We start from the raw sequence: 27,346 nt of genomic DNA on the forward strand, positions 1-27,346 counted from the left end.
TCCAGACATTCCAAGTTTCCCACCTGTCTCTGGGCTGATACCCCCGGAGACTAAGGTGAGAAACAGTCCAACCACTGGTTGGCTGTCATAGAAGTAGTGGCCACATTCTACAACATGAACTGGAGTATTTGTACAACAGGCCTAGAAGTAAAATTAGGGCACAAGAATGCACATGAAAATCATTTGCGAAGGTGGCAAGGGATGAGAATGGAGTAGCACTACTGCATGAAAAAGAGATGAGTAAAACTTGTAGAAAGGCCATGGGGGAACTGTGTTGGCAGGAAGCAAGAGGAAACCACACTACCAGCGGTGAGGGAAAAAAACAAAACTAAAGGCAGGTTAGATTAAATAAACCCTAGGACTCAGAGGGGAGAGTAACTGTACTACCATTATAGTATGCCAATGAAAAAGGATAGAAAAGTCTACTATAAACGGAGGAGAAAACAGAGGCAACAGAAGCATTTAGAGTGGGAGGAACTGCACTATGGGAAGGGAGCTAAATGGCGACAAAGAACTGCCCTACCAGGAGTGGAAGCATATGCATGTAAGAGGAATGTGACTACCATGTATTGGAGGCAAAATGAAGGAGCGCTTCCAAGGCGGAAGAGTGGATGAAGGTGGGAGGGGGTGTATTGTGGGCCAATGGGAGGGTATAGAACTTTCTTAAAGGAAGGGAAATACAAATGATGGGGAGATGCCATAAATGAAGGTGGAGATAACAGGGAGGAACTGTCCTCTAGACAGGGTAGGGTAGTGAAGACAGGCAGAACTCCATGATCAGGGGGAAGGTGACTACAAAAGGATACTGCACTACCAGCTCAGCATGGCCGTATAAAAAGTTCTGTGTTGCACCACAGGGAAGATAGCAAGCAAAGATGTGATAGGTAACCTCTTTTAGAGGCAGTATACTCACTGATCGCTTTGGGATAAAGGTTCATGTTGAGACCACAGACTTAAACACTAGAGTTCATACTTAGGCATGGAAACGTGAAGGGTTGGGCAGCCTGCATGTCCAGACATGAAGGAGAAGATAGAAATAAGTGAAATCCTACATACTAAAAAATACTTTCTCATCAGGCTTTTGTATCAAGGCCGGCAGGGCGTTACAGTGATGTCTCAGGCGTCAATGTCAGGAGGAGGCAATAAGCAAAGTCCATATTCCACTATGCAATACTACCTGGCAATCAGGCATGTACCCATGAACAAGAGAAAGACTAATCTTACACGTAGAGATTTAGGTTTCTGGTGAAAACTCAAAACATTATTAGTGCTGTCCAATGGGAAATAAATATTAAAGCGGGTACAGGAGAAAGTCATAAACTACTAGATTAGTGTGACAGGTGGTAGTTCATCATCTGAGTAGTACATTGTGAAGTGCTTTTCACTTCCTGGCATAGGGTTACTGCACAGACTGTTCATATTCCAGCAGTACTACTCCCCGCCTGACTTTAAATAAGAGAGCAGAGCCTGGAGATAGATCACAATTTAACATGTGAGGCTCGGAGAGGTACATCCTGCAACACTTTTGCATGTTAGATCGAAAATGTTGAAAAAGCTCTCTATGGTCTCCCACCTTAAATGGTTCTGTAATATTTGCAAAACATTTTTGCACTTGGCCATGTGCCCTCTGAATCTCCTTCAGCTCCAGCCATCCAACAGCAAACATGCTCTGAAGAGAAACACAAGAGAAACGTGTCATATTGTGGGTGCCATGACAGCTTTCCCAACCTGAACAGGTTGAGGAGAGAATAAAATATCACAATACTTAATATTCAGTAGCAAATATATTTGTGCCTCTAGGTAGCATGGATAATAAAGAAAAGCTTAGCTCCCTTACCCATGTCATTGCTGGCCCTTCTGGGTCAGTGATGGGTTCATACATTTCCAGGTCATTTCTGCGCACCTCTGGGGTCATGGGATACATAAGCGGGAAACCCATCAAGACAACATCTGCCTGTTTCACAGGGTCACCTAGATAGCGAAGAGATGGAGCGTCTGATGTTATCAATCAAAAATATGAGCGAACATTTCAACCCAAAGTCCTTGCCTGGCACCATCACAACCGTTTACAAAAAGTGATGGTTTCCCTCCGTGGGGTTCTCTCTTTAAATGAGTGCAAAGTAGGGGCTGGATCTACTGCCAACGACTGGTGATAGTGTTGTCTTACATACACTTTTGTTTAACATTATCCAAAGATGGGGCCTGGGAAACATTAGACTGAAGGTTGTGGGACAGCCTGATCTCACTGCAAAGGTGTAACCAACTCTGTGTAGCATCAGGGTCCTACACAGATATGCCTAGGTGGATGACCAAGGTTTTAGCCCTTTAATTTAGGAAAATAGTGAAATATTAGGGTATTGGTGAAGGGAAGGAAGGGAAATAAATTGATCAAGCTGGCCCCATTGGGAATAACAACAATCATGCAGGGTTAAGCAAATTCTAGTGAAAGGTAAAGTTCAAATGACCTTTCCTGCTTCGGACTTCCGCTTCCCATATTAAATATGCAGTAGTCTCTTGTATTGATGTAAAGAATGCCACTTGGACAAGTGCCCGGGCAGGGAATGGCACAGGAAACGTCAACTGGGTACATTTAGGCTCACTCACCTGCTACATACCCATCAAACTCAGGGTGATACTTCTTCCCCAGGTCAAATGGAATTTTAATTTTTCTCGCAACTTCTTTCCAGTTTTCAGGCACGGGGACTTGAAGCAGAACAGCCAAATCGATAGCAAAGTTAAGGCTAAGTGGAAAGGAAGAACATGTCAGAAAGACACGTGGTACCAAAGTGCAGTCTTGGCTGGAAGTAATGGTTTTCAAACAAAACAGATTTTTTTTTATATACAGTGTGTGTTTACCAATACGGGTAATCGTAAATTAGATACATAATTAGGAAATTAAAGGGCATTACAGGCTCCGGAGCTGATATTTATTTACTTTTCATTTTTCCAGCTTTTTTAAAATGTACATTGCAACATTTAGGTGACGTCACCCCCATTGAACTGCAGTTAGAATTGTCACTGATAAAAAGGCGTAGGGCAGGGAATCATAATGAAAAACTGGACTTGTCAGGACAGGGGAGTAAAAGCCTGGCCAACACGTCCTGCACCTCGGTAAGCTCCCGTTCCAGACATCGTCTTGTACTACCAACTTTAGACAAACATTCTCCACGGGTCACCACATTTAGCGTGTCCTACTCCACTCCCCTACTGGTAGTGGACGACCAATTAGTGACAAAAAATCCCGCGATGGCCTCCCAAATCTCCTCTCAGAACACCGCGTCTCGGAGGGTCTCCGGATGCAGGCACCACAATAGAACCTTTGGCATACTGCAGTCTAACCCCCATTCCAACAATACTGGAGCATGGTCTGACAGGAAGCGGGCCAATAAGTGGGTCAGCGCCGTAGCCTCAGTAGCCTGCCCAGAGAGCAAAAAACAGTCAGGTCTGCTAGAAACGGCTCGGGAGTGCGTATAGCAAGTATACCCTCATACTTCAGGGGTATGTCTCGTGCCAGATGTCGACGCAGTGCAAGGGGTCCGTCACGTCACGCAAAGCTGCCGACATATTGGGCTTAAAATGCTGCTTCGGGGGATGTCTATCTAAATTACAGTCAAGCACACAATATGCCCATATTATTGGCACCCCCATGTAAGGAAATAGCATCTTCTCTAGATCCAAATAAAACAAGCCATCATTCACGTTTGGGGCACAGACATTTACCAGACAAACCTCCACACCATCTAGCATGCCATACACCACCACATACACCCCCTCTCTGTCTGCTGTGTAGCCCTGTACTTGGAACGAGACCTGCGGGCCATCCAAATTGCCAACCCCCTTGCATATGTGGAGTAGGCGGCGGAGAACATCTGGCTCCTCTGAGCCAATCACAATGCTGCAATGCAATGATTGGTCTGAGCCTCGTGGCTTGTCGCTCACATGGGGCATGGGGGCCTGGGCATGTTCTCCACCCAGGCTGTAAGGCAGCCTGGGTGGAGAAGAGGAAAAGTGCGCATGACTGGTATGATTGGCCCGAGGAGCCGTCCTAAAAGGCATGTGCACTTAGGAGTGGGGGCAAACCCCTCCTCGGCTGCTCTGTCAGCCCCACCCTGCCTAGAAAAGCTTAGCTTCCATGCACTAAAAAGGAACAAATAAAATGATAATAACTGAGTTATCATTTTATTTTTTCTTAGTGCTGTAAAAAGCTGTGGGGTGATGCTCCTCCGCCTTAGTGGAGGAGCCGCCACTGTTTGTAGCTCCTGCTTGCTTGGGTCTGAAATTGAAGAGACGTTGTGCATATCCAAAAAATTTCAGCGGAAGCAACGTGTTAAAGTTTTGTCAATATATACACAATGAAAGGCTGGCTTTGTTTGAAGTTATGTTTCATAATTGTTAAACTTGGTAACACAATCCACACAAATACACTCAACACCATGCCACATAATTCCAATCAGCATGATTTCACTGAACGCCACACACTTCCACGTCATATACTTCAACTCTACACATTTCCATTCCACACCACATATTTCGACAACAAACCACATAATTCAATTCAACAACACAATTGCACAGCATACCACATATTCCAATCTTCACCACAGAATTCCACATCATGCCACAATATTCAACAGCAGAGGACATAATTAAACTGCACTGTATACCACTCCACAACACAAAATACCGTTCCACATAATTCCACTCCATGACACACAATTCCACTCCACTTATTTCCAGTACACTCAATACCACATAATTACTATCCACATAATTACACTGCACACCATGCCACATAATTACACTACACAAATTCACTCCACACCACACACTTCCACCACACACAATTCCACAAGTAACAATTCCAATTCAAACCACATTATTCTACTACAAACAACATACATCCACTCCACAATAAACATAAACACATAAATAGAAATCAATATAAAACACCAATAGCTCTAACTTTGACAAAAGCGAGACCGATTGCATTGCAAATGCTTGTTAAACCGTTAATCCATTACAGGATCAGCAAAGCAGCTAGAAGTGCTGTTAAAGGCCCGTCCTTCCCTTATCATCCTTGTGTTCTCAAAATATTGCTGAAGGCGAGTATGTTTTATTTGGAGAAGCGTCACGGACAAAAGTGTTGTTTTTCAATGACCTTTCAGCTTCTGTGGGTAGAAGACAGTCCATATCTTTAGATGGACAGTTCACATTTCACAACAGACCAACAGAAGAGGGAGATTTATGGAGTGGCTTGTCCACTAATAGAGGGGGGTATAGACTTCTCCAGAAGTTGCTAATTTATTAATTGTTATTGCAAACAGGCAGCAATTTAACAGACTTTTCGTTTCAATAAAGACAGGTATTAATGGTGTTCTATACACCTCAATCCTTAGCAGTTCATATGGTTGAGAAGTTGAATCATTATTAACAATCATGGGAGATCAAAATTTGGATAATATTTTTGAGGACTGATAAGGACCAGAAAAGTGGAAGAAGCAGGTTACAGCAATATCACCCTGAACACATATGAACTTACATGACCTCAGAAGTGGGCCTACTGATAGATTCAAGACATAATGCTAGTGTGCTATTCCGCAGAATCACTCTCTACTAAAGAAAGTGGAGTCAAAATCATGTAGCCAATAAGGGTCCCCTTTTTAGGATGCCCAAACTCTCATTTACCAGGGTGGCATGCTTCATTATTTGGCTGTGGGTGCTGCAACACCAAGCAGGCCCCACAAGGGGGGATTTCGGGGAAGTCTTTTGGTCTTTGTGCATGGAGTTGGCGACAACATAGAATGGTGCTCTTTCTTGAGATTTATGAAAGGAGTGGTAGATCTGAAAAAGGATCTATTAAAATTGTCTAAGGGCAAACCTATTGAACAATATTTATTCTCACCTATTGTCCGTGCCAAGATAAAAAATTCAAGTGAACAAAATGGGCTTTGTGATGGGATCATTCAGTGACCTCAGAAGCAAGATTTTCAATAGTATATCAAGAGAATTTAGTACCTGTGAAAAATATTTTTTTTACGTACAAGAATTTTAAAATTAAATAGGGTACCTTAAAAATCTTTACATTATTTCACACACAGCATGGTTGTGAAATTGCCTTTCAACATAAAAAGATGCATGGGTTGTAAGGTATGGGTTTTGTGATTTCAGCATCATGCCCTGTGAAACCCTACGTTCCCAATATGATTTTAACAGGTCTGAAATGTAGGGTTGAGGCCACAGTCTTCTATTACTGAAGGTAATAATGCGGTATTATTGAATAAAGTATCCCAACTGAACGTAATCGGGGTATTTCATATCACAGGAGACATCCATGACCTCAAACAGATACAAGACTTCAAGCCGAGTGCTGTTATAAAGTCACAGAACTCTAGGGTGACATACAATATCCTAGAAATGTCCTTTATTATTCATAATACATACCCCAAATACAGTACATATAAATTAAGAAAAATATCACAAATTAAATATTCTATTTCACCTTGCAAAACTACTCACATATTTCCTCAGCTTGTGAACATGATTAGACATAGCAAGCAATGAAATGGAAGCCCATTCATTATACACAATATAATATTGTTGATATAAGGTACATTTTTCTGGATACTGGTTTGATATGCCGAGAAAAAGCAATTACAACAGTTTAGAAACAAGGGGTTGATTCACGAAAGTATTTACGAGTGTGGGAACGTGTACTACAGAAGAACTATTTTACACACTCTTACACGCTTTTGTGAATCGACCCCAAGATGTCAAAATCCGGGTTAGTAAAAGTGCAAAGATTCGATGAATTTTGCCATTTCATTCCCATTTAGATATTTTGGGGGCCGTTCACGAATGTCAGTAGAGTACATAAAAAGTTACTTCCGCAGTACTACTTCCTGTACTCGTGAATGCTTATGTGAATCAGACGTTTGAGGATTTTATCACTAAGGCCATCATTATGAGTTGGCTGGAATGAAGCGGAGACACAGAGGGGCCGGAATCCACGTGACCTGGAGGTATCTCCACAGCAAACTCCGGTCATGATGGTTTCCCCCCAAAATGGGGAAACACTGCTTGAAACTAGTATTACCAGATGATTTACTTCAGAGTTCTTCCCAATGTTCCCCCCGAAAACCTGGCATTTCCCACTTGCTTTAAGCAGGTGAAACGTGTCAGCAGGATTGCCGGTGAGTGCGTTGGGAAGGCAGAGGTTTGGGGCATGCTTGTCTTGTCTGTGGGGAGCTGGTGTGCACCAACTGGATAGCTGTAGGGTCTGGTGGAGTGGAGCAACAGTGTAGCCTGAAGCAACTATGACAGGCCTAGTTAGTGCCCCGAATGGGTTTAGAATTGTCGGGCCCAGGGTTTGCAGACTAATTCTAGGCCAGGCCACATTTGGAATTGCAACTTGTGGTATTTCACTCAAAGTTATCACTCCGAGAGAAATACTCTAACTCATAATGAGGGACAAAAGGTTCTACTTAAAATGTATCTATTGTGAATGGCGCCAGCATTTTCTGCAGAGTTGTCACTCAACTAGAAAAGCAATATGGCGATAATGTTTGTTTGACCTGTGTGCAATAGTTTGATAGTCCTATATAATGGGTTTGGAATGCATTTGCTTTTGCCTCTGAAGAGCGTGTTTCAGCCTGTCAGAGCTCTGTCTTTGCCTGTCACTGTTTGGCCAGAGAAAGAGGACCAGAGAGAGCTCTCAGCTAGCAGTACCTGGGGAAGTGGGGTGAGGGAAATCAGCTCATACAAATTATGTCAATGCAGGCAGTTTGTGGAGGCTGGACTAAAAGTTTCTCACTCTGAGATCCTGATTCCAAATATCCCAGAGCATGGTGTGTTTTCTATCGTACCTGATATAATCCAATACCCCCGGGTTCAGAAGTGACAGGAAGTGATAGTTAAGGCATGCAAAGAAGTAGGATATTAATTAGGATGGGGAATCCTTACCAACTTAACACTAGCAACCAGCTGAGGTCGCACGAGAATTCTCAGAGAAACAGAGCGGTTATGGTAAAAAACAGAAGAAATTTCTCCAGATGTTTTAGATTCAACAAGCAGCAACAATTTCAAGATGAATACCACAACAAAATAAAGTTCCCAAAATAATAGAAATTGTTTTGAAACAACAGCAAACTTGCTAAAATTGCATTAGAGAAACTGGAGACATTGTTTTTTAAAGTTTAAAGGCAAATAGAGCCTAGAAAAAGCAGAGCACCCTAACAAAAACAACTGTTAAAGTTGACCAGGATTAAGCAGGATTTCAGACCAACCGCAATGGAGTGAAGGTGGGATACACCAAGTGAGTCATCCCGGTCAAAGTTTTTACCTTATGCCATAGCCTCTGAAATAGGAGTCAAGGTTAAAGGCTGAGGGAAGTGATGGGAGCAGATCCTGTAAGCCATATTTGTAATCAGTTAGTCAAAAGAATAAGTGTTAAAGATGTGTTTTGTTCTGACAACTGACCTTCACTACCCCCTTCCCAGATGGCTAACTCCTGCTAAGTGTCCAGTTGTTGACAACACTCCTGCCTTTCTGGGTCCACAGGCAAAGGTATTGGCCTCTCGCAGGCAGACTCATCAACTCCAGCCAGGAATGTGTATTGGCCTCTGGAGGTGCGATGACTGACAGAACTGGTTTCATACCAGTTGTGGCTCAGGCAGCCCAAAGTATATTTTTATTATAAAGTTACACACGATATGATTTCACCATTAAATCAGATTATTACAACGAAGTGGTAAAAAAGACTGTAAAAACCCTTAACATAAAACCATGGCAGTGATGCAGTTCCATTTCCCATTTTACTTCATCCTGCATTTCCTAAGAGAATTTTCTTTTTCTAGGTGTGTTTCTGTAGTTTTTTTCTGTGCAACATGTGACTCTTGTAAAGGGTATCCTCCAAATGGAGAGACCTCTAGGTATTTAGATGAGTTCATATAGGCTGTGGTTGAGAGCTCTGGATTTGAGACTGAAGGGAGTGGTAAATAATGTGCTCAGAAGACACACTCATTCAATTTATAGCATCTCGGCCAAGCATACAGAGCGATGGAGACATATGTGGCAACTGTAAACATCAATTTATGTGAAAGTGTTTGAGGGAGGTACACAGCTGTCAAAATATTGACAGCACCAAATGAAAAGCAAATGCTGTGTTTACTGGTGAAGAAGGAGAAAGTTAGAGCAAGAGAGAGAGAGAGTGTGCGTGTGTGGACATGGAGAATAGGTGAGATCTAGGAGGTACAGATAGAAAGACAGAATAAAGGCAGTGATGAAGAGGATGACCTACGAGATTTGCAGATAAAGGATTTCAGGAAGGTGAAGGAGGAAAAACAGTGAAAGTGTCCAATAGAGTGAAAGACTGCAGAGGAATATGATGTGAAGGGGTGAACGAGACACACTGAAGATCACTCCCCATTCTATAGACATTTGTACTGTTTAATTCAGAAGATCATTTTTTCATAATTGAAACATTTTCAATTCTAATTATTCACATTAAAATCATTGGTATTGATTTATCTGATATGGTAAAGCCATTAGGCCTGGCTTGTTTTAGTTGAATGAGTTCAATGTTATGTGATGCGGCTGGAGGCAATGACAGAAGACTCACAGAGAGGCACAGAGAGGCACAGTAAGGCCCGCAAATCCTGGCAGGTGGCACACTGAATGAAGCACCGGATATTAGTTCACGTTTTATTTCATGGCCTTTATTACATAGGCCACTCTTCAAAGGATTCCTATTTAGGCTTCTTTGTCCACAAAGCATATCACTTAAGAGACTCACTCACAGAAGAGACATCTATGGGAATGCGGTTAAATGCTCTTTAAACCTTTACCTGACCTGAGCAACAGCATTGGTGTAGACAGAGTTATCAATGTCAGATTGGTACTCATCTGGGGGCATCACACCTGCAACAATAGAGAGACATTTCACTCACAATGATTGCAACAATAGGAACTCTTTGAAAACACTTTAGAACATTTGGCAATTGCAAACAGGGCCACACTTGTCCGTGTTTCAGGCTTAACTTCCATCCCTGTGATAACCATCATAATTAACTAAACTGCTCCTTCCGCGAAAAACACTAAAGAGAGATTTCATCTCAGAGATAAAAGCTAAGAAATAAGCAGATTGTCACTAGCAGCATTCAGCAACATCACATATTTGATGATATTTGGCCAGACACGCCACACCAAATTAACTTTTAATGCTGCATAGATGTTATCCCTTGCAGAGCTCCCGAGGACATTTTGAAGCAGGATTGTTTTAATACTCACTTTTATGTAGAAAATGGGATTTCAGGCGAAACTAAATATGACACATCACAACATGAAGATGGCACAGAGAAATTAACTTCTCAGTAGTGACACCTGTATCTCAAGAATTTGAAACCCAGCAGTTCACTCTGAGTACCATTAAAATGGGTAGTAGTAACAGTGGCGGTGCGTCCATTGGGGGCGTTGGGGCGTTGCCCCACTAAGCTGGACACAGCCCCGCCTCCAATGGACGCACCGCCACGGCAGCTTCTGTTGTTGAATTTGAGTATTTCGCAGCCGAGATTGCAGTCTGTGGGTGTGACGTGTGTGTGGGGGCGGGCCTGCCGCTGACGTGGATAGCGGCGCGCAGCAGTCCAGAGGCAGCAGACAGCAGTGGGCAATGGTGCGCATGTCATGTTTTGGGCTGTATTCTGCAATCCTGGCCCGAACATGCGCAGACGTGTGTGTGTGGCACTTTGAAATTTTGAGTAGTACAGGTGACTGGGATCCGAGGGTGCTTCTCCTAACGCAGGCCCCCGGGTCTCATTATGGGCAGGGACTAACCCTGCTCTTAAGCCAATCCTGGCGCTGCTGGCACAGTGGCGCTGGTAATGCAGCGCCAGGATTGGCTGAGTCTATTCACCGCGTATGGTATGGCCAATCACACTGCGGCAATGTGAAGCCATGCAGTAGTGATTGGCCATTTCAGTCTCTACGCTGTTCGGCGCACCACGTCACCGCGCCAGTGCCTGCTGCCTGCCACACGAGTCGACACACACGAGACGACACGACCACGAGGTGCGAGGAGTCACGACGAGTGGAGCGAGCACGACGACGAGCAGACGACACAGACAGTGCAGCAGCCAGCAGCGAGTCAGTCAGTTTTGACTCGAGTATGTATGGCTTAAGCTTTTGTATTTTTTTTGTAATAATGTGTGTACAGTACAACACCGCGTCACGTGTGTCACCGAGCCCTCCTTCAACTGAGGCCCAGTCCCTGACCCTTATTTATTATACATGTAACAAGAACCCCTCTCTCTCTCCTCACGCGCATCAGCTCCTGCTGTAAAATGGAACCCGGGGGCGTCGTGTGGCGTAAAAGAAAATATTAACTGTGAAAATTAATAATTCAACATGATCCCCCTGGCGTGCCTTATGTGATAACTTATTAGGCACACGATGTATGTTTTCTTCTGCCTCTCTGCAGCTCTGAGCTGCACTGTACTTGTGAGAGACACCAGTTTGTTTCTTGTTTTTAACGGACGATGGGTGTCAGTCAGGGCCTCCGAGGTCTTGCTGGGAGCACAGAGAATGATGAATTCTAATTCTTTAAGAGTTTTTTGGCACTCTCTTGGCTCTTCTCGTCAAGGTCAAAGGGTGTCGCCATTAGTGTACATTACTGGGACTCTAGCTTGCAGCAACAGCAGGCCCCGCTCTGGAAACTGCTGAATTACAGTACAGTCTCGGACTCGGACATTCAGCAACCGGTGTCACTGGGTCTTGAGGTGGCGCAATCTTTCTCTTCCATCCAATGAATGGACGCCACGAGGCAGAGAAATGCGCATTCTTCAGCTAATAATGTCTTTTGTGCTTGTCCAAAAGACCGGTCATGTATTTACCCGCCTTTCCATTTCATTCTTGCTTTATTTATTCATCCCCATTGTTGCTTCCTTTCATTCTTATCTTCCATTTCTTTATTTCTCTACCACCCCGTGCCCCTCTGCTTCCCTGGTGTCGTAGAGACGGTAGTCTAAGCTGTTGCCGTCTCAGAGACAAGTTTGGTGTTTTTCTGTACACAAAGCGCCCAGAGTACGGCTGTCGGCTCTGGACACATTCCGTTTCCTTATAAACAAGACCTGAAGCGTTGTCCTTGTTGGTATGAGTTGTAATGCTTTTTTCCTGTAGTGACAGTAGCTTAATATTCCTGCTCTCGCCGCCATGACTGACCCCGGTGTCTCTGTCAGACCGGCCTGGCCCCTTCCCGATGATCTTTTCCACCTTTTATAAACCTGCTGGGGACGTTCTGGCATTTTAATTGATAATTCTCTGCTGGATGATAAAAATAACTGTCCTGCGATATTTCGGTGCTCCGACCTGGCTGCTTGATACTCGCACAGTCGCACTTAGCAAGCAACATCCTACATAATTCATGCTGATCAGTTGACAGAGGTGTACTGTTATGACGCGCAACGTTTTCCAAGAAAGCCTGTTCCCGATTTGCTGCGACTGAGGGCGGCATCCTCCCCGTTTCTACCGATTGATTTCAGAAAGTATGAATTCCAATAATAATCCGTCTCTCGAGAAGCATCCCACAAGTACATCTGTATCATCAGGATGCAGCAATATTTACACGATTTATTTCATCTGTGCAAATCGATGACGAGGAGAGGCCTGAAAGAGGCCCATGGGAGACTGAAAGTGAAAGCGGGAAAGTGTCAGTGAGTGAGATTGGAAGAGAGCGAGGGTGCGCGAGATGGTGACGATGGACAGATCATGGCAGCCATGACAGGGCCAAGTTGGCCCTGTCATGGCTGCCATGATCTGTTCTCACTGTTGTCACCTCGTGGTCACTCTCTCCCTCTCCTCTGCTCATACTCAGTCCATCATCACCATCTCGCGGCCAAGTAAAGAGAGATACTGATCTGCAATACCAAAAGCGTTGGGAATGGAGTAGCGCGTGCCACACAATATAATACGGGCACTCCTGCTCACTTAGAGCACAAATGGATGGATGCAGCAGGAGCAAGAGACATGCGCCCTGCTCAGCTTCAACGTATTCTCAATTAGGATCCAGGAATGTGCTCTTAAAAGTGCAGTCCACACCCTAGCAACAGACAAAATAACAGCACCCTCGGTGAGCCCAGGCCAGGCAGGGCCAGTAAAGTACGAGGAATGCTCCCAATCCTGCTGTCAAGTACGAAGCGAGGGGATGCGCCCAAGAGAAGGGGAGAGCAAACAGAGACAGATGGAGGGAAAGGGCGCAGAAAAAGACGTGGGAGGAAGAGTGTAATGAACCGCAAGAGGGAGAGAAGAGAACAGGGGAGGCAAAGGGGAGGAGACAGGAAGTGAAAACAATAGTGACAACAGAGAAAAAGGGGACAACGGAGTAGAGATAAAAAAGGATGTAGAAAGGGATGGTGAAGGGGGGCAAAAGAAGAGACAGGGGAGAGAAAAGAGCGTATGAAGTGCAAAGGTGAGAGACTACAAGACAGAGAAGGGTGAGATGGGGTAGGACAAGGTCAATAAGATGAAGAGGAAGGAAGAAAGCAATTACGAGGGAGTAGAATGAGGAGCACGCGAGAGGAAGAGAGAAGAGATGCGAAGAGAGGGAAATGTTGTTATAGATGTAAATGCAGAGATGAGAGGAAGTGTGAACGAGCGAGGAAGGAAAGGGGCAAGGAATAAAATAAATAGAGAAGGAGGGGAGACAAGAAAATGGAAGTACGATGGAACGGAGGGAATTTCTCAACAATTTTATTTCAAGCCTATGGTCAGCATTTTTAGCATGTTTAAGCGGGAACCTGTTTTAATTTTTTTCTTCTGAAGTGTTGTATGCTAAAACACTGCTTCAGCGAAGTTCTTCCCAGTGGACCACCTTATTTATTTGATAAGATAACGCAGCGCTGCAGGCTGCAGCGCACACCACACACCAGAGTCTTAGATTCCCTCATGAAAACATTTGGTGAGTGCCGCATTATTGGAAAGTCAAAACTTTGCAAAATATGGTGAATCCTTCCCTGAGCATGCTCTGCATGAGGCTGTGGAAGCTTATCCTATGCTCAACCAAGAGGACCTCAAAAGTGAGCTGACTGTACTGTACTCAATGCCTGTGTACCGAAATGCCAGAGATGCCAGGGCTTTGCTGACTTTAATTCATAAACTTAATATGGAAAAGACATTTACAGAGACAGTGACTTTACTTAAAATTGTCATAACCACTCCTATGACAACAGCAGAGGCAGGACGATCTTTTTCCGCCTTAAAGAGGATTAAGACATTCCTAAGAAATACCATGCTTCAGGAAAGACTAAATGCTTTGGCAATGCTCTCTATAGAGAGCAAGTTAGTTCAAAATATCTCTGATTTTAACGTTCAAGTAATTTAAAAGTTTGCTGCTCTTAAAGACAGACGTGCTGATTTTAGATACAAAAAGTAAACATATGTATGTTCAATGCTGCTAGTTTCCGACCACCTGTTTAGTTGTTTGTTAAATAAAAAACACCTGTGAGGTACTCAGAAATGCATTATATCTCAAAGTCTGTTATGAAGCTCTGTGGTTATACTGAATAAGCAGCTACCTATGTTATATGACATGATCTCTTTATTACTGTAATAACTGCACTTTCTTCATTGCTTTATTAACCTTTCTGCTGTCTCAAATTTGCTTGAAAATGCACCATTTTTCCACTCTTTTTTCAAAATTTTCTCGGGGGGAGAACCCCCCGGAACCCCCCTTAGGTTGTTCGGGCTCGCTACGCTCGCTCGCTATGCTGAAGTATGACAAACATTTTACGCCCCACCACTTTCAAATGTCACCGTCCGCCACTGAGTAGTAACATACAATTTACAGTGCCTAGAAACAGAAGAAGTACCATATTATAAACAGGCGATTATTTATTGTATACCTTGGGTAGTTGTGTCTCAATGAGTGCCGTCTTAGCAGCTGAAAATGTCTATGGTAATCAAATGAAGTACCTTAAAGTCCTCTTCTAATCAGACAGCAGCACAACTCCTTGTTGCGCAAAACTGCAGCTTTAATTGGATATATGGCTCATTCAAAAACAAAATCAGCACTCTTTGTAGATACAGTTTTTGTCCTCATTGATATGTCTTTGCAAAACTGCTACACTTATAGAAACATCCCTCATGTTACACATATGTTAAAGTTTTATGGCTCATTTAGTTGTTCCAATAGCCAAGCAAACAAAGGCATGTGCAGGAATGGGAATTATGAGTTGTGAGAAAATTACTACACCCTGCAGTTTTCCCAACATATTTTGCCAGAAAAAGAGATGGCAAAATATATCAGAGAAAATGACATAGAAAAGGCAAGAAATTGATTTTGGTGCAATAAATAACCCGTCTCCATAGCATGGCCCATTCCCAGGAGAGAATTTGTAATAGTAGGTATATACCACTCTAAATAAGCATATCACTGAGCGGGGTAAATACAACCCCTACTCACTGACTTTTGCTCAACTGTGAATCAGGCCATTCGTTGATAAACAGCAGAGGCAGCAAAGTCGGAAATACAGCTGCACTGCTGTACTCCTGAATTTCTCACTATTGACAGCATCCTTGTTAGGTCTCACCTAGGTAGCGCATGTGCTGTCTCTTTGAGAATGCTGAATCTACAATGTGGCATCAAAGCACCTCCCATCTTTTTCATTGGTTTCGGTTATTGTCCATCATAAATGCCTGCTTTTGTTGGGTGCATATGCTTGATAGTCCCTCCTTTTGGTCTTTTGTAACCTCCCATGAGGACTGCCCCGTTTACATGTATCATTTCACTTGTCCCATTATAGCAACTGCTAAAGGAACATTTTTTGTTGTTGTCTAGGAGCAGTTCACACAAGGGAAAGCTCTGTGTTTTTACTCCTTTGAGCTTTTGTGTAAACTCTGGACCGCAAATCTTATCTCGTCATATTTGCTGTTCATGCGAAGATTAAATGAAATGAAAATGGATTTATAAAGCGCAATCTAATTACCCGAAGATGTCAAGGCGCTAGCTCATCAAGTAACCATGTGTCGTAAGATCTTAACTCAGAATCAGAAGTTAAACAACCATGTCTTCAGCGCCTTCCTGAATGCCAACATGTGAGTCTTGTCTTTTAAACTTTGGGGAAGAGAGTTCCAGAGTTTGAACCTAGGGATTACCAGATTGTGGGCTTGAACTGAGCGTAGCTGACGCACAGGGACATACAAGTGAAGATGTTGCTTGAAAAAGACTGACCCTATGTCACGAGTTGCTTTAAATGCTATGCACAGGGCTTTAAACTCAATACGACGTTTCACTGGCAACCAATGTAATTGACTTAGAGCTGCAGTGGATGATTTATGCCTAGGAATATTCAACAGAAGACGGGCAGCAGCATTTTACATGATCTGTAGTTTAGTCAGGCTTTTGGACCAGAGATTGATGAAAAGACCGTTGCAGTAATCAGCTCCGGATAGGACCAAAGCAGCGATCACCAGCTAACGTAGATCAGCAGGGATGAACGGGAGAATCTTTCTCAGAAGTTTTATCATATAAAAAGATGTTGAGGTAATCTGGTTCACATGACCTTCAAATGTGAGCTTTGAATCAAAGTTGACACCTCGGTTTTTTACTTTCTCCGAGTGGCTGGGCAGAGGGCCCAATTCCGATGGCCAAAGGGTTGGGGACCAGAAGTGGTGTTGTTGCCAAAGAGTAACACCTCGGTTTTGTTCGAATTCAACTTTAAACAGTTGATACCCATCCAGTCTCCAACTTGACGGAGGCAGGTATAAAACTGAGATGGCGCATCCAATGGTGTCCCTGTCACCGACACCACAATTTGGGTGTCGTCAGCATAGGATATTGCTGAGAATCCCAGTGATCTGATCAGCTGCGCCAATGGGGCAACGTAGACGTTAAAAAGGGTGGGGCTTAATGATGAGCCCTGAGGGACACCACAAGGAAGTGTGAAATTATGTGACGTAAATTCCGAGAGCGCAACTTATTGTTTTCGATCGGACAGAAAGGAGTTAAGTAAGGAGAGAGCTTTTCCTTTTATGCCTATGCTCTCAAGGCATTCCAGTAATTTTATATGATTGACGGTGTCAAATGCAGCAGAAAGGTAAAGCAGCAAAAGTGCTGCATTACCCCTTGCATCGACCGTATGCCTAATCTGTTCTGACGCTGATATCATAATGATGATCAAATGTTAGATGTGGTTTCCCCAAAGGTGTGTGTTTACTTTCTTTATCTACATCTGCCCTGGTCCTGTAGTGTGTATGCTGTCTGTGGAGATAATTTTTCTCCTTTTGTATGAGCATAATGCTGTTTCTTGTGCTTTGTTTCTTCTAATGGTTTCTTGTTGCTCTCTCTTCGCCTTTGCCCCTTCCATGTTGTGCTCAAACACCTATGCCCCTGCTTTGCTTTCTCGTTTGGGCCTGTGACTGCCTTTCTTCCTGATCGCTCTTCGCGCCTGTTCATTTTCTCCTAAACAATTCTCTCTTCCTGCCCAGCCCCCTTTTCCTGCCTCGCGCCTCTGTGTGACTTACTACTGGGCCTTAGCTCACTTCGTTTTTCCCTGGTCGTCTCATTCCCCTGTTGGATTCTCTTCCTCTCCTGCTTACATTCTCCTGAATATCACTCTCTACCCACCCAGCCCTCTTATCCTGCCTCACCTCTGTGTATCTTGCTGCCTGCCCTCAACTTCCTTTCTCTCATGCCTCTGTGTTCCACATATCTCTTTTATTCACTTTTAATTTGATGTTTACTTCACACGCCCAAACACGCATGCTTTCACCCCAGTAATGCTGCAAGCTTCTAATTTCTCAAGTACTTTGTGGGGTGGTCAGTGGCGGCTCCCCCATTGGGGCGTCGCCCTACTGCTTACTCGCAGTGCGAGAAGGCAGAAACATAAAATGGTAAAACTACCATGTTATGTTTCTGCTTCTCGCACTGCGAGAAAACAGAAGTGCCTGGAGTGCCTGGTTGGGGGCGGGCGGGTGGGCGGTCGTGCTCGAGGGCAGGAGGGAGTGGCTGTGCCCACTGTTGTGGGTACAGACTGTTTGGTCGGCCCCAGGCCCGACCAACCGAGTCATGCGCACTCTCCCTTTTTCTCTATGTAGGCTGCTGCATGCAGCCTACATAGAGAAAATGGCCCGGCTGGGGCGCTCTCTGCTGCACCGCATCAATCACAATGCTGCCATTGCAGCGTTGTGATTGGCTTAGGGGAGCAGAAGGAGGGATGCTGCCTAAAACATTCCAGGAATCCAGAGCAAGCAGGAGCTGAGAAAGCGGCGCGTGATGCAGTCTCAGAGGAAGCAGGTAAGGTAAGTTTTTTATTTTATAGATAAGTACCACTTCCCTCCCTCCCTCCACCCCCACACCTCCGGGCGCGAACCCAGCCGCTCCTTTTGCCGGCCGCGACTGCTTTAACGTTGCAACTGTTGAGTTTTTGCTACGTTAGGTACGACTTACAGTTATTCTGCCTGCTACAAATTATGTTTGCTAATATCTGATATATTGGACATAGAATGACATGCTATTACGATGCCCAAATGTTATGAGGTGGAGGACCAGACAGCTTATCCTGAAAATAAGGGTTATTGATTCATACTGCAATCTTTTATCCTAGATGTTTGTTTGCTATCTTGATATGGGATCTAGGAGGCAAAAAGGGTTTTCCTCTAGTAGCAGGTACTATTATGTAATGCAGTATGTGTATTTATATGGTGTCCAATAGAGCCTGTTGACCGTAAAAAGATGATTCCTTTTTAAGTTTGATGGTTTAATTACTTTATAAAGCAACTTAAAGGAAAATTGCCACAGTTTCTGTGGCTCCGACATCTGCATCGCACCATACAAGATTTCATAGGGTGCTTTGATTTCTTTTTCCTCAAAAGACACCAATGTTTGATACCAGTCACTTACTTCCTTCTTCATTGGGGTTCCATTCTGTAGTTTGTTTTCAAACTCCCAAAATCCTTCGGTCTCGTGCCTATTCGCCTCCCCCCAGGACAGTAACTGCAGATACTTAAACCTTGAGAGGGATCCCCCTGTCTTTGCCGACAATATTTCCCATGGCACTACCTCTTTCATCATCATAAGATCCCCCCAAATCTATATTCCTGCCCTCCTAAGTGGAATACTTAATTGATCTTGAAAACATTCTGGCGTGCCTGGTGAATCCCATATTGGCGCCCCCTCTGAATAGTATCCAATTCCTAGTGTATTCCTTATTCTGACCCACAGAATTAGTGCTGCCTTCAGCGTCTTCAATTTTACTTTTTTTTAAAGATTCTTTGCCCCGAATTTATACAAAAAAAACTTTTGCGCCCCACTCTTTAACCATCTCCTCTAGCAACCCACCCCACACCCTGTGCCCGGTATACATAATAACACTCTACAGTTCTTAAACTGGAATGCCATGCAATATAACCCTAGGTCTGGTAGTGCTAACCCTCCATCTGCCAATTTGCACTGCAGTTTCTTCCAAGACATACGTGCTCCCCTATCTGCCCACACAAAACTGCCCAATTTGCACTGTATTTTATCTATCAGGCCTCTCAGGAAGGTAAGAGGTATACAGTTAAAAAGAAATGTAAGCTTCGGCAATAACACCATTTTTATAAGATTAACCCTGCCATATAGCATTAATGGGAGATTCTTCCACCTGGTTAGTGCTTACTCAATATCCTTAGCAACCCTCTCTAGATTATGTTGTGGTATATCCTGTAATGTATTGACAATACTGTAGTGATCTGCTTCTAATGTTATGCATTTCCCTTGCCCTGGTTCTCTGTGCTATGTGATGTCATGTAGAATGTTATGGATGTGGGACCTGAAGGGTGGCAGTTGGAGGAGATGGGCTGAGCAGCTAGGAGGCTGCTCCTGGTGGGGTTTACATAAGACTTACATTGGAACCTATTAAGTTATAACTGAAGAATAAACTACAACTACAAGAGCTTGTCTACGTGACTTTCTTTCATTCATCTTTACATTGGCGACGATTTGGAGAAGAATTTACGCGTGGAAAAGAGAAGAATTTTGGAACTGCAACTAAAGGTACTAATTTTATTAAAGACATTGAACTATTTAAATTATCTGGCACCCACCCCACCAGTGACCCTGAGAGCGGTCGCCCTGGAAACTAAGGTGTCAGATTCAGCTACCTTGTCAATTCCCAATCTTGATTTGATGTGAAAAGCTGAGTGAAAAGCTGAACAACTGAACTATTAAAGTTGGTGCAGGGAAATTATGGCGCTCTCCCTGAAAACTGGCTGATAAGTCATGGTGCATGTTTGATGCCTCACAGATGGATATCGCATGAGGTGGAATTTGTGACAGTTCTTTTAGTACTGATCTCAAGAAAAGTCACTTCATATCTAAGAGTGCCACAAATGTTTTACTCTGAAGTGTATTAGTCGGGGGCACACATCGAGCCCCAGTGTTTGGAGATGACTGTTGGTCGCGTGCGCACTGCTATCAATCCTGAGTCAAGATATTCTGTTTAAATTGGTGTCCAGATCTTCTTAAAATAATATTGTCTCGACATTACAAGTCAACAAGCAAGAAGAATGCATGATATGATGTTAAACAAGGAAAGGTGCATGTTATGATTTTATACAAAGATTATTCAAAGCAAGAGTGTTTCACAAGTAATTTATCGGTTTAAATTAAAACCTGAGGCAAGCTGGAGTAACTCGGCGCTACCATAATGTGATGAGTGAGGTGAAATGTGTCGAACTCCCTCGGTGAAGCGTGTCAAATTCTTCTTACCGTTGCTGTGTGGAGAGATCCTTCTCATGGTCCTGTCATTCTCACACTGATGACGTCGTAGAACTTCCGAGGGTACTAGCGAAGAGGCTGTGTCTTCGTCGTGCTTTCGGCATGTCATCACGTAAGGTTGAATGTCAAGACAGCCTTCTTGTTTTTTTTGTTCCCTTGGTTACGGGAACACAGATCACAAGCGAGTGAAGGGAGGAAGATATCTATTTCTTCACACTCCGTTGGGCCTGTTTCTGATGTTGGTAAGTGGGCAACTCACTGACAAAAAGCGCAAAGAATTGAATGTGCAAGTTACATCATGGAATTTTAGGAGTTTGACATCATCGGCAAGACTGTCCAGTTTACATTCACGATGCTGACAAGTGTTGATTTAAGTTGTTGTCAAACGCGCACATAAGTGAAACCTTTCACCAGTTGAGTCAAAGAATTTGTTTTCTTAAAATATTTATTCTGGAGCATCAAAATAAGAACCACAATTTTATTCTGTGAGGTATGCACTCGTAGGTGCATTTAAAGTCAGTACTGGTGAAATCCTTGACGAGAGTGACATCTTGTGGACATGATGGTATTTCATAAAAGCCAATGATATTGTGCCTATGGATGTAACATTTAGTCCATCTGTTGAAGATGAAGCTAAAACTTTGTCCCAAAGTACAAGAGTTGGTGATGAACAGAGGCACCCGGTATCAAGAACTGATGTTAGCAAGTTTGTGGGTGTCTTAATATAATCAGAACTGCTCATTAGGGACATACGTTTACAGTAATGTTGAATGTTAATGTTAAGTAACGTTCACAGTAATGTTGAATGTTAATGTTAAGTAACAACCATGAGAACTGGGATGTATATGGAGGTGTATTCCCCCTTTACATCGATTGGAGGTAACTGGAATGTATAGGGAGGAGGATTCCCCCTTTACATTAATTGGTGGTAACTGGGATGTATAGGGAGGTGGATTCCCCATTACATTAATTGGTGGTAACTGGGATGTATAGGGAGGAGGATTCCCCTTTACATTAATTGGTGGTAACTGGGATGTAAATGGTATATTACTGTGCATGCAGTAGTGGGCATGCGATATTCCCTGTTATTTGATTACATTTATTTATTTCTATTTTACAGTCTATTTCTTGCTTTATTATGATTGCTTTACTGTTATTACATTTTACAATATTATTATTATTATTACAACAAAAGAAGAGTTTTTCTCATTTCAGTACTGTTGTTATATGGCGTTTATTTCTAGGATGTTTATCTTCTCTCCCTACGTTTATATAATTGTACACTATTTAATTTTGTTAATATTAAAAGGGGGAAGATATGTAGTGATCTGCTTCTAATGTTATGCATTTCCCTTGCCCTGGTTCTCTGTCTAGCTATGTGATGTCATGTAGAATGTTATGGATGTTGGTACTTGAAGGGTGGCAGTTGGAGGAGATGGGCTGAGCAGCCAGGAGGCTGCTCCTGGTGGGGCTTATATTAAGACTTACATTGGAACCTATTAAGTTATAACTGAAGAATAAATAACTTACTACTTGAACCGTCTACGAGACTTAATTCATCTTTACAAATACTAATTCCCAAATACCTAATCTCTCTCTGGACACTCCCCCTCCAGTCTGGAATATTCCAGCACATAATCCCGTTTTTTTCCTTATTTACTAAGTATCCTGAAAAGGCCCTGTTCTACTCTTAGGATAGTGATAGCGGAGTCTGCTGTGTAAACAATTAGACCGTCCGCGTACAAGGCGATTTTCTTTCTGAATGCTCCCACACGGAAAGTCATAACCTGATCATTTTGATGGAGCGCCTGGGCGAATGGCTCAATATATATATTAAACAGCAAGGGAGAAATGGGGCAGCCCTGTCTCGTCCCTCTAGAGATCATAAAACTCTTAGTGAGAGCACCATTAAGGAAAAGCCTAGCCGTGGAACGATGATATAGGGCTTTTAATGTAGTTAAAAAAGAGGGCCCAAATCCCATAATCTCCAGTACTGCCCATAGATACTCCCAGCAGACTCAGTCAAAAGCCTTGGCGGTGTCCAATGTGACCACCGCCAAAGGAGCCGACCTTACTGTAGCTATATCGATACACCCTATTAATTGCTGGGTCAGTTCATGCAATTGTCTCCCAGGGATAAACCCCTTTTGGTCTTCATGTATCAGCTGAGATACAACTTTAAACAGCCTACCTGCCAAAATGCTGACAAAGATCTTATAATCTGCATTTAGCAGGGATATCGGCCGATATGATTCCGCCTTTACCGGGTCCTTAGCAGGTTTTAAGATCAGGACTATAGAGGCCTCCCTCCAGGATTCTGGGACCTGCGCCTCCCCCGTGTAAATCTTATTAAACAGACTTTCCCAAACAGATGATATTTCTTCTGTTACCATTTTATACACTGAAGGAACGGCATCGAGCCCCGCCGCCTTGCCATTTTTAGATCTTTTAATTGCTCTCCTGGTCTCTTCTTGCATAATTGGGGCTTCCATCATTTCCTTCCCTTCCTCATTCATTACTGGAAGGCCAAGCGAGCTAAGCCAGCTTCATAACTTCGGAGGATCAGGAATGATATTTTCTTTATAGCGCTGCGAAAACAGTGCTACTATATGTTCCTGCATAGTTTCCCAGCTGTTCATCTCCAACCCTGAATCACTTCACAACTCCTTTATATCATTTCCTGATCTTTCAACCCTGGCTTTCCAAGCCAGCAAGGCTCCAGCTTTCTCGCCATTCTCAAATTCCTTCATATTCGCTGCTTGCCATCTTGCCTTACATTAGTTCCAGCCTGGTTTTAAATTCTAATTGGACCTCTTCTAGCCTCCTTTCGGTCTTCTCCTTTTCCAGTCCTGCACTTATGGTGTGCAAAACCTCCTCTAAAATCCCAACCTCTTTTTCCAAATTCTCTAGTTCTTCCCGGTCTTCTCGATTTTTTGCACAGGTGAGGCTTTTTAGGATCTCCCGCATACATGCCTTAAAGACATCCCATACAATTCCTGGGGAAGCAATATCTTTTTTGTTGACAAAATACTCTGTTGCTGCATTCTTCAGAGCTGTCTCCACCCCATCTTCTAGAAGCAGGGCACGCTTTAGCGTCCATCTCTTAGGTGGCTGCGGTCCAAGTGCTTGTAAGGTTACTATTACAGCTGAATGATCTGAAATGTGAGCTGAGAGGTGTTCAATCTTTTTAATAATCGATGCAAATCATCTATCAACTAAAAAATAATCTAATCTAGAAAAGTGATGGTGCTTTTTACTATGATACGTGTACCCCCTCATCCTCCCTTTCAGATATCTCCACACATCCAATAGATCAAGAGCCCGTATCATACTTTTTAAGGCGTTCCTCATTCTAGGGACATATGCACTCTCCCTTCTTGTTGAGCGGTCCAATACAGGATCCATCAGTACATTAGAGTCCCCACCCACAATTGCAGGAGCTGAAATTCCCGCCAGCCTTAATTCTAAATCTACAATGTGCTGTGGATTATCCTCATTGGGCCCTTGAAACCCCACACATAAGAAATCCCTATCCGCCCACTTTAAACGAGCTAGAGCCCATCTGCCCGTGCTGTCCGTACTCGATTTCTTAAATTCTATCCCACATCCACTCCTAACTAGGATTGCTACTCCCTTACAGCATTGTGGTTGATCTGAAGCGATGAAATGTTGGACCCACCCACACCTACCAAACAGCTCCTTACTTTCTTTTCCAACTAAGTGCGTCTCCTGTAAAATCATAATTTGTGCTTGTCTATTCTTTAAATATTCCATCACTTTCCTCTGTCTGGGTTTAGACTTAAGACTATTCACATTCCATGTAAGAATGTCGATAATCAGAATGTTAGCCATAATGCTTACCAAGATGTTCTGTCCCTTGCTTCTTTACTACGTTATTAAAATTCTCCTGCATAAAAGGTTCTGAGGAATTTTTTTGTTTTTTTATCCCACTGCTCCCCACCCGTGCTCCCCACCACCTTCCCACCCCACCCACCTACACCTACCCTGGGGAACCCTCCCTATCTTTTTAGGCATAGCAATGCCTACGGCGTACCATTGGGGGAATTCCGCTAATACATTCAAAATTTCAAACTATAGAGAGCGATCTATCCTGTAGCCCTATTGGTCATTTAGCAGTATCTCCCTTCCTGATCCTATCAATTAATGATTCCACATCCTCAACTGTTCGAAGGTTATACATTTGATTATTCCACATGATACACAGCATGGCGGGGAATTTTAGCTGGACTTTTGCTCCCAGTTTCCGGAGCTCCTCCATGTTGCTGCCTAACTCCCACTGCCTCTGCTCCGTAGCCTTACACACATCGGATCTAACAAGCAGAGAATATCCATTTACTGAATAGGGTCCATTTTCTAGTGCTCTACTGAGTATCTCTTCCTTGATGGTATTGGAGAGGAAGTTTACCAAGATCTTCCTAGGTTTAGTTCTTTGCAAGATACGCCGGAACGGCTCTCTATGCGCCCACTGAATTTCATGCTCGAGATTTATCTCTTCTTTATCTTTCAGAATCGTTTTCTGTAAGAGTGAAATTATAAAGACCTTCATTTCCGATCCTTCCTCGGTTTCAGGAATATCCAGAAACCTTAGATTATTTCTGCGAGAATGGTTCTCCACCCTCTCCAAATCTTATCTTAAGGCTTGATTTTGCCTTCCGAATTTAGAAATCTCAGGTGCGTTCTTCTCGACATCCTCCTTCACTGTGTCTACTTCTTCCTCCAACTTCTTAGTACGCAAGGTTACTTCATCCAGCTTCTGCGTTAGCTCAGAACATGAAGCTTGTATACCCAGTTGATTTGCCTCGGAGACCTCAAAGCGCTTTTTTATATCACTCTTCAGATACAATAGTATGCTTGCCAGAGAGATTTCTACATCTTTGCTCACTTCGTGCATTCCCATATCCGAGCTACTCTGTCTGTCCCCATTTGCTTCTAGGAGCAGAACTTCCTGGTCTTCAGGTGATGCCAGCACTGCAAACCTGTTACTCAAGGGGACAGTTATACTGACTCCCTGGAGTGCCCCAGTCTCATTCCTTGACGTGCTCAATTCCATCAAACCACCAGTACTATTACTGTACAGTACTATTTGCACTTTTTTCCGCATTGATGGTAGTATCTGATACATTAGCCCTACTCCTAGGCATATCTGAGGTGCACTCTAGGGTACGCTCTTCTGAACTGGGGCTTGAACTCCCTGCGCCATTTTTATGCATACTTGGAAGCACCCGGAAAAAGGATTTAAGTGAGGGAGTAATTTTAACCCTGGAGGGTAAAGCGCCAGATTTTTTTGTGCTTTTCCCCTGGTTAGTTTTCCCGACTTGAGACTTTCCTAACCCTCTACCTTGGGAGCTCCCTCCTTGCCACCCCCATTTTGCCTTAATAATAGTTTTAACTCCTTGTGGCAAATCTGGCAATGCGTCCGGTGAAATAGGAAGAAGATTTGCCTTACCTCCGATGTTCCTGGTCCTCAATGTGCACCTGGAGGAAGCCTCACCTTCCTTGTTATTTCCTGTCTCCATATGCAGATGCCGTCCCCCACTCCTACTCAGCTCTCCACGCTTCGGCTGCTTTCGCTGTTTTGCCACTCTGCTCAGGCCCCTCTCCTCATCCCCACCTCCTCGACATACTGCAGGCAAGCTTGACTTGTTCTGACTCAGCCTCTGCCTCCAGCTCTGATCCCAGCTGTAGATTTCCTGCTGCCTCGCTCTAGCGCGTCCCCGGGGGCCCTCGCCTCTTCCTCCGGTCTCCTCCCAGCAGAGAAACGCCGCGTTCCAAGATCACCCCTGGTGCCAGGAGCCCCGTAAGTGCAAGCTTTTTTTTCCGCCTGGTTTATGCTCGATTTCGGCTTTCGTGCAGCCGTGTATCTGTCGCTCTCCCGAAAACACTTCCCCCGTAATGGCGCACGTGGCTGCTAGCATCTAGCTAGTAGCCGCCATGTTCCCCCCCCACAGCCTAATGCTCCCAGCTGTTGCCCCAAGATGTCATAGATGTGGTGCGCTGAGTGCTGATAACAGACATATGTTTTTTGAATGCCCTCGGTTAAAGGATTATTGGTCCACTGTGGAAAATGCTATAAATTAAATTTTATGTGCCAACATAAAAATAAGTTTACCATTAATAATGTTGGGAGTAGAAGATAAGCCGATTTCGCCCCTTACTAGGGATAAGCAGGACCTGCTTTTTTATCCGGTTCTCCTTGCTAGGCGAGAAATCTGTAAAAAATGGATAGAAGCTGTTCCACCCCTCGGGATAGATTGGTTCCAGGCGGCAAAAAGCACTTGTAAAAAGGATATTGGTTTAGAGACTAATAGGCATTCTAAGATCTGGGAGATTTTTCAGAATTGGAATGGCATAATAAGGACCTAAGAACTTAACTGTATTAGTCCTATGATTACACCTGCGTGGAACGTGCAGCCAGTTTACTGGATGGGCTTGTGCGCAGGACTATTGAGATATCACAAAAGCCTCGGGAGGTACAGAACGGCTGGCAGGCTGTAATTTGCATACAATGGTAGTATGAGGAAAACAAATGCAGTATGCGTATTTAGCATACCTAGCTGGCACTAGGGTTGCCAACTTTGGTGT

At 43.7% G+C, this 27,346-nt stretch overlaps 1 protein-coding gene across 1 annotated transcript in view; it reads right to left on the reverse strand.

The window, feature by feature from the left end:
• Window positions 1–27,346, reverse strand: part of PGGHG (protein-glucosylgalactosylhydroxylysine glucosidase) — a 201,896-nt gene that overhangs the window by 38,374 nt on the left and 136,176 nt on the right. The window contains exons 8-11 of the mRNA XM_085644806.1: window positions 9,843–9,915; window positions 2,605–2,741; window positions 1,838–1,971; window positions 1,574–1,669 (exon numbers count right to left, since the gene is read on the reverse strand). Coding sequence (XP_085500932.1) covers window positions 1,574–1,669; window positions 1,838–1,971; window positions 2,605–2,741; window positions 9,843–9,915 — 440 coding nt within the window. The remainder of the gene's footprint in view (window positions 1–1,573; window positions 1,670–1,837; window positions 1,972–2,604; window positions 2,742–9,842; window positions 9,916–27,346) is intronic.

The sequence above is a fragment of the Triturus cristatus genome, chromosome 3_1 (genome assembly GCF_964204655.1).
Source record: "Triturus cristatus chromosome 3_1, aTriCri1.1, whole genome shotgun sequence".
Taxonomy (NCBI): Eukaryota; Metazoa; Chordata; class Amphibia; order Caudata; family Salamandridae; genus Triturus; species Triturus cristatus.